At 38.4% G+C, this 15,946-nt stretch overlaps 1 protein-coding gene across 3 annotated transcripts in view; it reads left to right on the top strand.

Annotated features, from left to right (window-relative positions):
* The window catches only part of LAMA4 (laminin subunit alpha 4), a 145,665-nt gene that overhangs the window by 27,274 nt on the left and 102,445 nt on the right, over positions 1–15,946 (top strand). For all 3 annotated transcript variants that reach the window (XM_009451861.5, XM_518696.9, XM_054686192.2), the window contains exon 3: positions 10,827–10,928. In XM_009451861.5, coding sequence (XP_009450136.3) covers positions 10,827–10,928 — 102 coding nt within the window. The remainder of the gene's footprint in view (positions 1–10,826; positions 10,929–15,946) is intronic.

Below are 15,946 nucleotides of genomic sequence, written 5' to 3'. Positions count from 1 at the left end.
TCCCAGCACTTTGGGAGGCCGAGGCGGGTGGATCACGAGGTCAGGAGTTCAAGACCAGCCTGGCCAAGGTGGTGAAATTCTATCTCTACTAAAAATACAAAAATTAGCCTGGCATGGTGGCAGGTGCCTGTAATCCCAGCTACTCGGGAGGCTGAGACAGACAATTGCTTGAACCTGGAAGGCAGAGGTTGCAGTGAGCGGAGATCATGCCACTGCACTCCAGCCTGGGCAACAGAGCAAGACTCCGTCTCAATATAAATAAATAAATAAATAAGTAAATAAATAAAATAGTCGAAGCCCTGAGACTCTTTCTCAGTCTCATCCCCACTCCTTTACCCTTAACTGGCCTGATTTCTCAGATTCCTATTTCTTTCTTCATACTTTTCTTTATATATGTGTATCCCTACACAATATATTACATCATATTATTTTGCATGTTTTAAAATACAGTATAAACATCATACTGTTTCTCCTTTGCAACTTTTTCCTCAATATTGTATTTAAAAGATTCATTTGTAGTTAGAGATATCTTCACTTGTGAAATTTGCCTAATTGCTCTCCAAAGTGTTGGCACAATTTGCCCTCACTTGCCTCATTCTTTACCAATTCAAACCCATTTTTCTGCTAACGTATTTTAGGCATTGACTTGCTATTTGCGAATGGCTACGATAGGTGATGAGGACACAAAAATGAGTAAGACACTATCCCTGTTCTGAAGGAGTTCACAGTGATTTCAGGGAGGCAAGAGTATAAATTAAAATTTATAATGTCATGTTCCGTGTGCTCTGATGAAGTCTGTGCAAGGTGCCATGTGAGTGACTGAGTCTGAAAGTCTAGGGAAATAGTTCCCAGGTGAGATGAAGTAGGGAAAGACATCCCAGGCCTCTGTAGCATATGTAATAGTATATGCAAAGGCAAGGCGGGCCAGAGCATGATATTTATGAGGGTGGTGGGGTATGTGATTGCATTAGAGCAGAGGGAGCCAAGGCTGATCCTAAAGAAATAGTTTAAGGTTGGATCCTTGTATGTCATGCTAAGGAATTTTACATATTCATGTAGGTAATGAATGAAGAGCCACTGAGAGGTTCAAAGTAGAAAAGTAGTACGATAAGGGTTTTTAATTAATTCTGGTAATGAAGAATGAACTGGAAAGAAGAACTTCTGGTGATGGAGAGAGTAGAGTGGAGAGAATTATAATTATCCGAGAGAGAAACACCAAGATCCTGAACTAAATAGTGGTATTGGGAACAAGGAGGAAGAATCTCCCTGGTAGTATTTCAGAGGCAGAGCATAAACTCTACAAGGCAGCAGCCTACAAAGGGAGGCAGGAGGTAGGAACAGCCTAACCCAGGAGGACGCAAGGGCATGCATTATGTGTAGAGAATTTAAAAACAACAATAAAACTTACTAAAACTCAGTCTGCTTTTTATTATCACCATGTGCCAGCAATTCTAAACAATGTCAATGACAAAATTATCCTCCCTGAGAACTCTTTTGTTGTTTAAGGTCTAAGCAGTTGCTGTGGTTACTGTTGAGTTTTGATAATATAACAAATATGTAAACTTCAAATTAGCACATTCCAATTTCTTAACCTTTAGTAAACATTGTTTACTAAATTTGGAGAACTCCTAGTCCTACAGCCCACCCCAGCATAGGTAGGGGTATCAGTTTAGAGAGTAAGTTTATAACAGTTCAGAACTGTGTAAGGTCAATCTCACTTGAGACTCTAATCTCTGTGGTACTTCATATATCTGCATTTAAACCTCAGATTCGAAATAAACAATAATAGCACAGTGACTCTGAAAGGTAAGATAACTTGAGTGCTTACATTGTGTCATTCTATGTGCAAACCATCCTCTGATCCTTAAGGAATTCCCTCTTCTGGAAGTATTTCCAAAAATTACTTTAATGCAAAATACATTAATGTAATTTAAAAGTGTTAGCCCATTACCTTTTCTTTTTATGTTATATATTCTTTATCTTTAACTGAGACATAATATAAACATAATATAAGGAGAAAAAGAGATTTGGGAGAGGCTATGATAAAGTCAGTGTGGGACACACTCAACTTCAGGTGCCTATAAAATTGGAGATGGACTTCTCTAACAAGCACTTAGAAACAAGGGGGTGGCATAAAAAAGTAAGATCAGGGATATGTAGAGAGATTTAGGAATTACCAAAATATAGCTGGAGGATAAAATTGGGGGAGGGATTAACATCATCCACAAATTTCATCCATACATAAAAGTGTATAGATAGAAAAGAGGGCTAAGGAGGTTACCCTGGAGAACACCAGCAATGTAGAAGCAGCAGAAGATGAACCACTTGCTTCTGCCCCTTCCCAGTCCCCTGCCAAAAAAATTAAATTAAAAAAAAAAAAAACTGAGAAAGAAAGGTAGGCAGGGGAAAAGCCAGAAGAAAGAGTTGTCCTGGAAATCAGGAGAAGAGAGAACTTCAAGGAGGGAAGAAATTTCAAAAATGTTTGTTTTTTTTTTTTTTTTTTGAGACAGTCTTGCTCTGTCGCCCAGGCTGGAGTGCAATGGCGCAAACTCGGCTCACTGCAACCTCCGCCTCCCGGGTTCAAGTGATTCCCCTGCCTCAGCCTCCCAAGTAGCTGGGATTACAGGCGAACACCACTACAACTGGCTAATTTTTATATTGTTAATAGAGTTGGGGTTTCACCATGTTGGCCAGGCTGGTCTCAAACTCCTGACCTCAAGTGATCTACCTGCCTCAGCCTCCCAAAGTGCTGGGATTACAGGCGTGAGCCACCGCACACAGCCATCAACAATGTTAAGTACTGGAATTCCATCTTTGTGAGGGCAATTTCAGTGTGCAGTGGAAGCAGAGCCAGACGATGGATGGAGGCATGGATCAGCATAGCATGAAGGAAGCAGAGCCAGTGCGATTAAGTTCTCACTCAAGATCTGCTGGACAAGAAGAAGGAAATAAAGGGGAGGCAGATAATAAAGGGGAGGGAGGATATTCTTGGATATATATCCAAGGGAAGGATATATGTATAAAAGGGAGGGAGGATATTCTTGGATAATAAAGGGGAGGGAGGATATTCTTGGAGGATAATAAAGGGGAGGGAGGATATTCTTAGGTAAAGACGTCAAGGCTCATCCAACACAGGATGAAGCACCTAAGTGTTCTCTTTGCCTCCCCTCATCCCTGTGGATGTGAAAGTGCATGGTATGTGAGAGGAAGGCCAGATGATGGGGCCGGGTGTGATGGCCAGAGATGCGTGGATCCCAGAGCACAGATAGAGGGCTTCTCTTTCCTACAGTGAAAAGAGTACTGCTTCTGAGATGGGCAGAGGACACAAGGATGAGTCAAGACAAACGGGAATTTAGAAAAAAAAGACAGTATGAGAGTTCCCACCCAATAGCCTCTGTGTTTTCACTGAAAGAAGCAGGATTAGCTGCTGAGAGTAAGAGGGTACAATAGAAGTTTGGGATACATTTATTTTTTCCTATTAATTCACAATACCATTTCTTCAGTGATGCAAAAACCTGTGAGGAAGAGCAAAAGGAAGGAAAGACATGTCCTGCCAGTCACTTTCACTTCATGCCTTGCATCTTGAGAAATCTAGGGTGAGAATAGCACTGAAATACCCACAGGACCTCAAGACAGAAGCAGGTTCATCTACCAGCAATGGACACTGATGAAACAACCCAACTGCCTTCACTGAGTACACTGAAGAGAAGCTGTTGTCATTTATAGACAGTTCATCCTCCAAACTTCTTATAAAAAGAAAAGTAATTTAGGCAGACTTTTGCAAGACTATAGGTCATTAAATTGTAATGATCAAACTGGATCATCCATAAAAAGCACTTAGCTCAGTGCTTGGTGTCTGTCAGTAAATTATTAGCTGTGATTTATAAAAACCAGATGAAGATGACAGAGATGTCTTTCACCTCACAACATTGATTCCTTCTAAGCAGCTAAGGAGTCAAATAAAAACCCCCTAAATGCCTATAATTCTGAAGTCATTTCTGTCTACTCATTCTTATTCCTAACCCTTGTGTGCCGCATCTCTTCCTTTCTTGGAAATGTGTCCAAGGCATTTGCCCCAGTAAATTAAATAAAACTGAGTCAGTTTTCAGATGTAAAAAAAAAAAATCTGGCAGCGTCAGAGGCTATGTTGTGTAACCATAGCTTGGAAGGCGAGGAGTGAAAAGAACAAGCCAGTTACAGGAGGCGATGTGAGATGAACCCAGAGCAGAAAGCCAGATGTTAGCAGGAGATTTATTTCTAGAAAAACCAAAGGAAAAAAGGCACCACTGAAGCCTCGTTATGTTATATAAGCAACAATCTCTACTATAAACAAGTGACTTGACAATTACTTTAAATAATTTTCAAGAAGCAAATTAAAGAAATGTTCATTAGTATTAATAAATACGATCATCCTCAAACCCAACATTTCTAAAAGAAAACCTGTACGGCTGTAGGGGCTGTGGATTTTCTTAGTTGATTGTTTCAATTAGACAAATAAAGAGGGCTATTTATTAGCAAGCGTAGCAAGTACTTCAACACACGCCAAGGCTGTTGGTATCTACAGTTCAAATAGTTGATGAACAGGGTTTAGGGACAGTTATTTGAGAGCTGTGAGTGGAGCACTGGTTTCCACCCATGAAGCCCATGAAGAGTGCTGAGGAGTAGCCACAGAAATGTGATGTAAACATGTGATAACCCTGTCTCCACTCTTTACAAAATTAAAGGACTTGGCTTAAGAGTGGTTAGGATGGCTCTGTGCTCCTTGGAATTCCTCAGGCTCTAAGTCACAGTCTCTATTTTATTGATGGTTAAATTGAGAGCTGGAGTGTTTTGTAAGCTGAGCAAGGCATGGCGGATACAGGGCCTGAGCAGTAAGCACAAAGGTAACTCTCTAGGCCAAGTAGGGGAAACCAGCACCATAGTCTGTGTTTGGTTTTTGGCCTAGCTTTATTATGCCAACCTAAGAAAAAATGCCTTTGAACTGCATAAACCTCCGAAGAATGTTGAAACCACTTTCCTAATTGAGTTATGGTGAAATCGCTGTCAAAATCTAAAAATTAACTTTGCCTATTAAAATGTGGGGAATTTCAATTATGCAAACAAGAGCTTAGAGATACCCAAGGGAGGATGCGTGAGTAATTGTCTTCGGATTCAAGTAAAATCAATCAAGAAGCCAACTTCTTGGTAACTGCAACACATAACCCATTTAACTCATTTTGGCACTTTATAGGCTTGTACACGAAAAATCAGGACATGTTAAGCCCTATCTGAAAAACATATGGAGCCAAAAGTTAGCAAAAGCTTAAATTCAGAACTGCTTGCCATTTCAGATATTGCATATTTTATTTTTACTGACACAGAAAAAAATGGCTTGTGAAATACCTACTCATTTAATATATTCCTATGTTCTCAGAAGTCATTCCTCCTTAGAAAAGGGTGGAATATTTTGGAAATTTTTCAATAGATTAAATCATGTTTTTCCCCACTAGAAAATCCTTGAATACTATCTGATTCTTAAGTCTGCCCAAGTTTTAGGCAGATGGAAGTCAGCATTGTGCAGAAACCACAGACTCTTAAGTAAGGGCACACAGTTTTAGCTCCTAACTGAGCATAACATTCTATCTTAAGCTGACTTTTATTATTTGCTAAAACAAAACATGGAACTCACTATAACTAAACTGGAAATAAAAATCATTGTTGTCTGGAAACAAGAAAAAAGTGGATTCATTAAATACATACAAAAACCTAAGCAGAAAGATAATGTAATGTGGGCTGTTAAATTTGAAGAAGACTAATTTGGATGGTAGCAATGATTCTGGACACCAGTGAATGAATTTAGAGGGATTTTGGGTTTGTTTTTGTTTTTATGCTTTCTATTTGGAGCCTCAATAAACTGAAGCAAAAGTTGTTGAATCAAATTCTAAGTCTAATTCAGAAAGGAAGATGAGTTGAGTCAATATATGTCATATGTTCGTAGATCTTTGGTTGGAAACACAATGCAAATAACTATTCCAATCAGCTCCTATGAGAATAGACACTAGGGCTGTAGAGTGTGTTCTTTCTGATGGAATTTTGTTATAATTAATTCTTCATCATTTGCTGGAGCTGGAGACTTGGGTCTGATCCTCTTTGGGACTTAGAAACTTCAGAATTTATCTCATACTCTCAGATGACAACTTCAAGCTCTTCCTAAATCCCATCAATTTTTGCCATTGTTAGTTTGTTTAAATGGGTAATTAGGGACCTTAGATCCCTAGAAGATCTATTCAAGTATGTAAGTGATTTAGTAAATCAGGCTTCTCAACAGAAATTCTGAAGTTCTCTGAGATTCTGTATCTATGCAAAAGTAGTGGCTTGTGGGCAATTAATTAGCTCCTCTGTGATAGTGTTTGGGAAACAGTGAGATTTTTGTGAAAATTTTTTAACTAAAATTTTGTTACTTAGATTGGTACCCACTTTATTTAATAACTGCAAATGACTTAAAAGTTTGCCATAGCCAAAGTATGCATACTGGACTATCCTTCAAAAGAAAGTGATTTAAATATTTTTAGAAAATTTTTAAAATGTTATATCCAATGACAGTATTGTTGGTATGACTCTGGTGCTCTCAACGGGCTCTTCAAATGAAGACAAAAATAATCAGATACTCGTATAAAGGTCATTCACTTGGTCCGCTTTGTTAAACAATCTTAATTCATTATAACTATATCTTATGAAATAAATAATATTATGATCATATGATAAACCTCTGGAAATAATTCCTTCTGCAGTGATAACAACATGTCCTGTCATCCCAGTTCCTTTAAATGTAATTGACACATGTAGATACACCACACTCATTTCCTCATAAAGTTACATCTAGTTCTCATTTCCATAAATGTAAAATTAGGCAAGTACACATAGAATGATTTTACTCCAAGCCAGACCTCATACTAAATATAACAAAGTAAGCAAATGGGAATTTTCACTCTTATTTTTCAAAGGCAGAAGTAAATGGTATTGATTAATTCAGTCTTAATGGTAGAGCAGGAGGCAAGCTGTGATAATAGGAGTCTCTTAATAATAAAGAGCTGTAAAAGATCTACAAGTGACTTAGTGGAAGGTAATTGGTCAAAGAGAAAATTTGGCTAAAATAAATATTTTTAAAAGTAAATATCCCATTCAATGGTTTTCATATATTAATAACTATGTATTTTTAAGTATTGTGTCTATTAGCAAAGATTTTTTTCTGGGATTTAAAGGAGGCATTTTACATTTTTTATCCATTTCAGCCTGCTTTGAAATGTTAATAGCAGCAAAAATTTGGAAATAACCTAAATGTCCAACAAGAAATGTTTGGTTCAATATATTAATGGCACACAAGATGGTTAAGAGCTAAAACTTGAGGGAAAAAATGAAGGATCTAAATCCTGGGTCCACCATTTCTTATCTGTATTAGCCGGCTTCAGTAATACATCTCTGTAAGTCACAAAGTCCTCACCAGTAAAACAAAGACAAGGGAACCTACCTCATAGGGCTACTGTGGTGTCAAGTGAGAGAATTGTGCAACATAATTGACACAGTGACTTAAACATGGTAGATATTCCTGTTCAATTAAATAAACTTTAGGTATGTATTTATTTATGAGGGGCAGCAAGTTATAGCAAAGAAAGATTTGGATCAGTCTGAACTCTTGGAGTTGTATGACATTGATGGCCACTATATTATAATTATCATCATCATTATCCTTGTTATTACTATCAATTTTTAAAAAGACCATGGCACCCCAGAAGGTACAGATCCTCTGAATGCTAAGATTGTGTTTTTACAGTTGTCTAGTATAGGACAGGCTTCTCATGTGGAAAAGAGGATTCAGTGTGGTATCAAAAAATTGATTGGAAGGCTTTCTCTCTTAGTCTCTCATACATAGACATTCACAAACACCATCTTTGTTTAGTAAACTGTGGAGACTCTTCCAAAAGAAAATAGACACTAATTTTTGGAGAATCCATTCAGCTCTCACAGGCCTCTAAATAGCACAGGTGTTAGAATTACTAAGGATAACGATTACATTAACCAGGAGCAAAACTAAAAATATATCGTTCTACTTTCATACTTGGAAATATCTGCCTTTTGATATTACAAAAAGGCCAATTTTGCCAGGTCCTTTGAAATTTCAAAGAAAGATTCAGTAAAAATAAATAAATAACAGGACTCACTGGAGCCATGATGAAATATTTCCACCTAAAGGAAACAATCTTAAACAGCTCATCCTTCAGTACACTCAAACTTCTCTTGAACCACTTAAAAACTCCATTCCAGGGAGTCCTCCAAAGTTCCACAACACCAGACCCAAGCTACCCAGGACATGTGCTCTAGCAGGGCATGCCCAGGGCCCCCAGATAGATGACTGAAAAATATAATTCTTTCAGGTGGACAAGGCCCAGCAGGAACGTAGTGTGCCAGGTTTCCCTGCCAGCCCTCCTCACCCTCTCGGCAGGGGGCCAAATGACTCAACACAGCCCTGTTCCTACCTCCCTTTTCTTCCCATCTCCCACATTATAAGAGACCAGAGCCAAGTTATCCTTCACCCAAGGTCATAATCTCAGATTGGGGAGTGGTAAGTGGATAATGACAGGCTCTCACAGTGAACTCTCCTCCTAAACTTGGCACATCACAAAGATTTCATCTTGCATGCCGTCCAATCTAGGCACTGGCTGCTGGACTGTTGACAAAGAGTTGAGATGAAATCCAGCCTTAGCAGAGAGCAGTGGATGGATTATCAGTATATTCTGTGGGCTCCCAATAGTATATATGTCTCCAGTTTGCTGTCCTTGTCCAAACCACCCAAATCACCAAGTGTTCATTGAGCAATTAATATATACAGGGCATTGTGAGAGATGCTTCCAAACCTGGCCAAATATCAGAGTCTTTGGGGAGCTTTTTAAAAATGCAGATCCTTCACAATTTTTCTGTAAATCTAAAGTTATTCTAAAACACAAAAGTTATTTTTTAAAATGCAGATTCTTTGGTTTCACTGAATCAGAAGCTCCCCAGAAGACTGTAATATGGTCATTTAGAGAGCTCAGAAACCACCATTTAAGAGGCTACTAAGATAACTAATATTAAGACCGTCACTACTCTTACCCACTACTCTTATAAAGAAAACCCTGCAGTCATGCAAAACTGCAACACATTCATGGGTCATCAGATCAATTTTATGGGTCATGACCAGGATATACTCTTAAATACAATAGAGAAGTTTTAGGTACATTATTACTTTGTGAATCTTTTCTCTGAGACACATATATATGGATATCTATATCTATCTCCATATCTACACCAATATAGATATAGATACCAATCTGTGTACTGCATCGCAATGAAAACATGTATGTTTTACTTTGTGGCAAAGACTAAAAATGTGAAATTAAATGGTCTAAATTAAATGCTTCCTACTGCAATCTTAGTGCCTTTCCCTCTCTTGTTTTCTAGTGGAAACTAAGAAGCTTACCATCAACCACAACTCTCCATTAAAAAATTATTAATTGATCTCTTAGCCTTATTTCTCTAACTTGGAAATGTGGAATTTCCTTGCCTTTTTTTCATAGACAAATGTTGTTATTCTTTATTAAACTTCCTCCAAATGGGGTTTATTAAATTTTAGTTTTAAAGTGTGAACTGATGTGTGTTTTTTTTTAAATACTGTGAATGGTGTTTAGTGACTCTTTCTTTACAGAGTAAAAAGCAAGGGGAAATAGGTTTGCATAGCAATCAGAGGGACTTCAGCCAGATATAATGAAAATTTCCTGGTCGCCAGGGAAGTGCAAACTACAATGGGTCAATGGGGGTGTATGATGTGAAATCTTGGACTCTGTAAGTCTGTGGAAACAAAGTAGATTCTTATCTGTCTGGAATTCTTTAGACATAAGCTTGTCTGATGGGCAGGGAGCGGATTTCCAGGCCCATAATGCCATTTCTGCCCTTCATCACTGAGACATTCCAAAGAAATATCAAATGCATATCCACAGCCTAATCGCATAAACCAGGAACAATCTCATAATGTGTCTCAAATGGCACACAAATGATATCTGGGGAGGGCAGCTGATGATTGTGCAGGTCAATTGGTGCATGACAGGATAGTTTAACATCCCCAAAAGCCACTTAGCACCTCTCAATCTCATGAGCTCATCACAAGAACAAGGGAAAGTCATGTGTTCCTCGCAGCATTCTGAAGACAAATGAAATACATATATGAACAGCACCCACACAGGACTTGACAAGTGTAAGAACTCATTAACTTCCTTATCCCTCCCTTTAACATGTTAGCATCTGAAGAAACAGATGCTTTTAAGAACTGAAGTTCATGAAAGACTCAGTTGCTATCCTATAGCTAAGTTGCTCTCCTATAGCTAGTGATTGCTGAAACGAGAAGTCTTTCTTTATTTATAGGGAGCATGACCTCACCCTGACTAATACTTAATTGTGGTCTTGTTTTGTTTTGCTTATACTGGAAGAAAACATTAGCATTTTTTTCTCCCTTACTGTTACGTAATACCTTCTTATTCTTCCTTGCAATGATAAGACAGTGTTAAAGGCATTTCTGTTCTCCTGAAAAGTGAAAGGAGGGAAAAAGTTATGTAACAAAGAAGATTATATATACATCATCTATCACTGAATGGTAGTATAAATAGTTTATTTTAGTATGTTTTGTATATATCATTTAGTATATTCATTTTAGAAATGTTTAGATTGTTTAATAATCACTTTCTCTGATTTCTTCTCAGAAAATATTGACCAAAATCAATCTTTTCAATAATCAAAATGGTTTGGTGTGTCTGTTGCAGAAATGCAATGCTGGATTCTTTCGCACCCTGTCGGGAGAATGTGTGCCCTGCGACTGTAATGGCAATTCCAACGAGTGTTTGGACGGCTCAGGATACTGTGTGGTAAGTTGGGGCACCTATAACACTTCACGTACTTCACTGGGCATTTGCATCTTGGGTGAAGATAAAATATTCTTTGGATGTTTGAGCTACATAGGAGCAAACTGCTAATCAAGTGCTTTTGTTCACCCTTCAGCTTTTCCTGTGAAACAACTCATATAAACTACTTCTGTTTTAAGGGTCCACCAAGGCATATGCATGAGTGTGCACGTGCACCCGGAGGCTCCTGCCCCACCACCCTCAGCAGCTGGTTGCCTGCTGTAGACCAATGGTGGTGGGATTGAAAATGATACATAGAGGGGGAACCCATACATCCAAATTCCTCTGTAATCGTATAGTTTGCCATATGTTTGGCTTCATTCCACATAAACCAGGAGAATGAAACAGTTGTTGCCTAGCCTATTTTAGAACCTAAAATAACCAGGTCTATAGATCAAAATTAGTTTTTAAAAAAGAAATTTAAGTTTGAACCCAATAGCTGATGAAAATGAAAGCTTTGCCCTTGTGGTCTTTGCAAGTCTGTGTTTAAGCCCCCAGGAGACTATTTTTTTCCTTAACTGAAATGAATTCTCCAATAGACTCTTCTTCATTGAAGCATGATAGAGCCTTGTGCTAAAGATTGAGAAGTCTTCCAGCAGAAAAGTACTTGCTACATATTTCCCATTTTTAATGAATGGACTGACAACTTAAGTGAAAATGGGTGTTGAAATATTTACCAGAAGTGGCTTCAGTGGAAGTCATAGAGGGCATTTATAAGAACTTATGCTCAAATAGCATGTTTTCCTTCGTGAGCTGTATGATACAGCAGAAAAATTCTTGAAGTTCCCATCTGGCAAAAAAGAGGTTTTCCAAAACTACAAGAGTATTTTTGCATAAGCTATAAGAATACTTATTTAAATGCACTCAACATTTGCATAATTGTCCCTATTAGATAATTTTTATTTTAAATGGCCTCTAAGGTGTGTACATGAAAGTGATATTTTATTCACACATTAAGATGCAAATGCAAATGCAAATGTTTTTATTGATCTTTAACCCTAGAAGTTGCCATTTCTCTAGGGACAGAGAATTAAGTGACAAAATACTAATGTTGCTATCTCTTTGTAGTGTTTATTTAATCCTGATATTTGTTTTCCCTTCCCCCATCTTCTTAAATAAGCATTACAACCAGGATGTCCTCTGTCACAGTGTAGGCTTCTGCAGCTGCCAAAGTCTACCCCTTTCTAATGCTTCCATCTCCGGTTTCCTGTTATTTTAATCCCAGTGACATTTGGGGGGGAAAAATCCCATGGATACACTTGAACTAATAATGTACATCTCTGATAATTTGACCAATGAAAGGTTGTTTGTTATCTGATTTATTAAAATATAAAGCAGTGGAGACTGTCAAGCACATCAGCTGCTGTTAGGCAGTCAATATTATGAAAGACTGAGATAAATTAAAGAGGGAAGAAGTCCCTCCTGCTAGTGTCTATTGAAAGAAATGACTAAGCCACCCTTTTTACAATGACATTGTCAGAATGGGAGCAATCATGGCTTTATCTCTGACCTAGTGGTGAGAGGAACAAACATCATGTGATTCCCTCCAAGGTCCTGTGACATAACAGGTTCTAATAAATGTTTAGGGATGGGCTAGCATATACACATTTACATGTGCACTCAGTGAAGCTGCCAACATTCCTCCAACTACTTTGTTCCAACGCAGAAAATGAATACAAAAAGAAATAGCCATTTTATTCATCTTAATGATGGTTTCTCCACCTCATCCTGTCCAGAGAAAAATATCTTTTTTCCCTCATTAATGTAATATATGTTCAGTGTAAGAAAACAGACCAAAAATATAGATACATTAGTATAATTTTCCTGTTAAACAGATTATTTTAATTATAAATGGCTTGAAGTACAAAGTAAAAATCACCCACATTCCTATCCCCCAGAGCTACACATATAGATATATTCTTATAAATTTAATTTAGAAAGAAAGAAGATATAGTGGCTAGGCGTGGTGGCTCACACCTGTAATCCCAGCACTTTGGGAGGCCAAGGCAGGAGGATCACTTGAGTTTAGGAGTTCAAGACCAGCCTGGGCAACATAATGAGATCCCATCTGTACAATAAACAAACAAAAGAAAAAAAGAAAAAAGATATATTTATATTTAATTAAATGTAAGTGAAGGAACAGAAAATGCTTGCACATGAATATAAAAAGAATTTTTTATTTCACTTAGTTGCAAATATGTTAAGTCTGTGGTGTCACACTGGAATCAAACTCATTTTTTTCTGTTTCCTTTGGTGCCACTATCCCAGACTACTGACGGAGAAGACCCAGGTCTTTCAGCTTCTGCCCTATCGTTCATTCTCAGCTCTCAGGGAGTCAGAGAAGCCAGGGCTCCAACATGAACACTTCTTGTAGCTCACTGTCATGACCAGTGTTTCAGTCAGTTCTTGCAGGTTGCCTGACTTACCTCATTTCTCTCATTTCCTGTAAGCAACCAAAAATAAAAGGCTTTCTTTTATTTCATTTTGTCTTACTTTGCTTTTATCTTGAAGGCATATAAGACCTCTGTATCTGCCTTGTTCACCTTCAACTGCTTCTAATTCTTCCTCAATTCCAATGTCCAATGTCAATTTGAACTTAAAATTTACAGACTGATTTTAACTAAGCTGTTGGTAAAGCTGACCTAAGCCATTCAGGCACAAAATATAGAGTATACAAAATTATGCTACCATTTTACACATATCAAGCAAGCAAAGAGATTTTTTTTTACTGGTGGAACACTAATCTTTCAAATATAGAATAGTGGCTAAATGAAAATAAAACAGCTTAGAAATCTACTATGTTTTGAGTGTCTTTCTAATGGGCCACTTTGCATCTTATGAGAACTGGAACACATTGGACAGGATTCTCAGCTGAGTCAGCTCAGTGGGGCCCCAAAGGCAGGCAACTCTGGTGGATATGGCTGGCTCTCTATGAAGGTACTAGAAGGAGGCACAAGATAAAAATTGAGGGGAAAAAACAAGTGGAAGCAGATAGGTGGCTGGTGGCAGAAATGCCTGGTCACAGATAATCCATATTTCATCCCAGCCCTAGAGGCTTAAGTACATAGAACCCAGAAGGAGCTCTAACTAAGGTTAGTTACCATCTAAAGAATGGGTGCTTTGTCATTAGGAGAAAGCCAGGAGCCCAATGACCAGAACTAGAATGGGACAAACCTGACCTGAAGTTCACCACAGGCACAGGGCTCCTCATTTTCCTTTTGATTAAGAATTAATTTGTCCATTAATTTAATTCACCCAGATGAACTTCCAGCCTACCCTAGGCACAATGAGAAGGGAAGCAATCAAATATATTGAAGGCTAATTGGTTTCTTATTAGTCTCAGAGCTTAATTAAAACCCTATTCAGGAAAACAAAGATATTACATCTCAGTTTCTGCAGACACTAGCATTTTCATGATTTTTGAACTCTATTTTATTACTGTGTAAGGCAGAAATCAACCATATAAGTCCCTGTAAGACTAAGGATGTGTGATCAATAAACCAGCATATTCATCAGGTGACGAAGAACAGGAAGAAACTGATTATAGAGACTTCTTGTTCCTGTTTTTCTTGCAACTGTAAATTGGTATCTAGATCAAGTGCATAATCCTTTCATGAAAACTTTGACAATTTTTCCATCTGTTGCAAACCTGGAAAAATTTGAAATTTTGGAAAGCATCATCAGTTTGGTTCCATGATAACTGAAGTTCTGAAAGAAAGTCAGAAAGTTTTGTGTCCAAAGAATTCTAAGGTTGGACAGCTCAATGGAGTCCCCTGTTGCTGTGTGCCCATCAACATAAGAATATGACAGAAACTTGCCGGGCACAGTGGCTCAAGCCAATAATCCCAGCACTTTGGGAGGCCGAGGTGGGAGGATCACCTGAGGTCAGGTGTTCGAGACCATCCTGGCCAACAGGGCAAATCCCCATCTCTACTAAAAATACAAAAATTAACCAGGTATTGTGGCGGGCGCCTGTGATCCCAGCTACTTGGGAAGCTGAGGCACGAGAATCACTTGAACCCAGGAAGTGGAGGTTGCAGTAAGCCAAGATCACACCACCGCATTCTAGCCTGGGCAACAGAGCAAGACTCTGTTTAAAAAAAAAAAAAAATATGACAGAAACTGAATGCAAGTAATGAGTTATCTATACATTGTTCATCCTTTCTCTCCCAACCTGAACTTGGTCCTCCCCATATACTCCCCACCTGAGTTGGTGACAGCATTACTCTGCTGGTCCCCCATGCTCCATCGACCTCCTTTTTTACCTCCCCAACCATCAGTTTCACATCATATCCTACCAATTCAAACTAGGAGAGAGCTCTCATCTATCCCTTCCCACTGCCTTAATTCACAGCCACAACCTCCCTGACCACTGACACAGCTTCCCAACAACTCATCATCCATCCCCTGCTCCAGACTCTCCTTCCTCTACTCTGTCTCCCACACAGCAATGGAGACGTCTTTCAAAAACACAACCCAATCAAGGCATCCCTCTTTCCAAAATCCTCCAGGAGTTTCTCCTCCAGCCACACTGAGCACACTGCCACCTAAACATACTTTGTTCTTTCACTCTCTTGTGCCTGAACTTGTTCCCCTGTTTTCTACCTGAGATTTCTTGAAAGACGACGTTAAGGCTTAGTTCAAATGTCACCACCTCCATTAAGCCTTCTCCAACTTTCTCAGGAAGAGCTAAAAGCTGCCTTTCCCTCATCTTTGTCCCATAGCAGGTATGTACTTTCTGCATACCTCAGACATAGCCTTCACACACTGTATTATTCTTTGTTGACCTGTCTGTTTTCTTCACAAGTCTGTGAGTTACTCAAAGGCAGGAACCAGGTCTTCTTCATTTTAATAACAGATATGGCTCATTGTCTATTATATCTGCTTAATTCAGGTTTGTTAAGTGAATGAATGCATAGGTTACTAAAATAACAAGCTACCCTAAATGCAAAAATCTTTAATTTTGTAATTTATGAGATAGT

The sequence above is a fragment of the Pan troglodytes genome, chromosome 5 (assembly GCF_028858775.2).
Source record: "Pan troglodytes isolate AG18354 chromosome 5, NHGRI_mPanTro3-v2.0_pri, whole genome shotgun sequence".
In the NCBI taxonomy this organism is placed as follows: Eukaryota; Metazoa; Chordata; class Mammalia; order Primates; family Hominidae; genus Pan; species Pan troglodytes.
The sequence above is the reverse complement of the archived record's forward strand: the minus strand, read 5'-3'. Positions and strand labels throughout refer to the sequence as shown.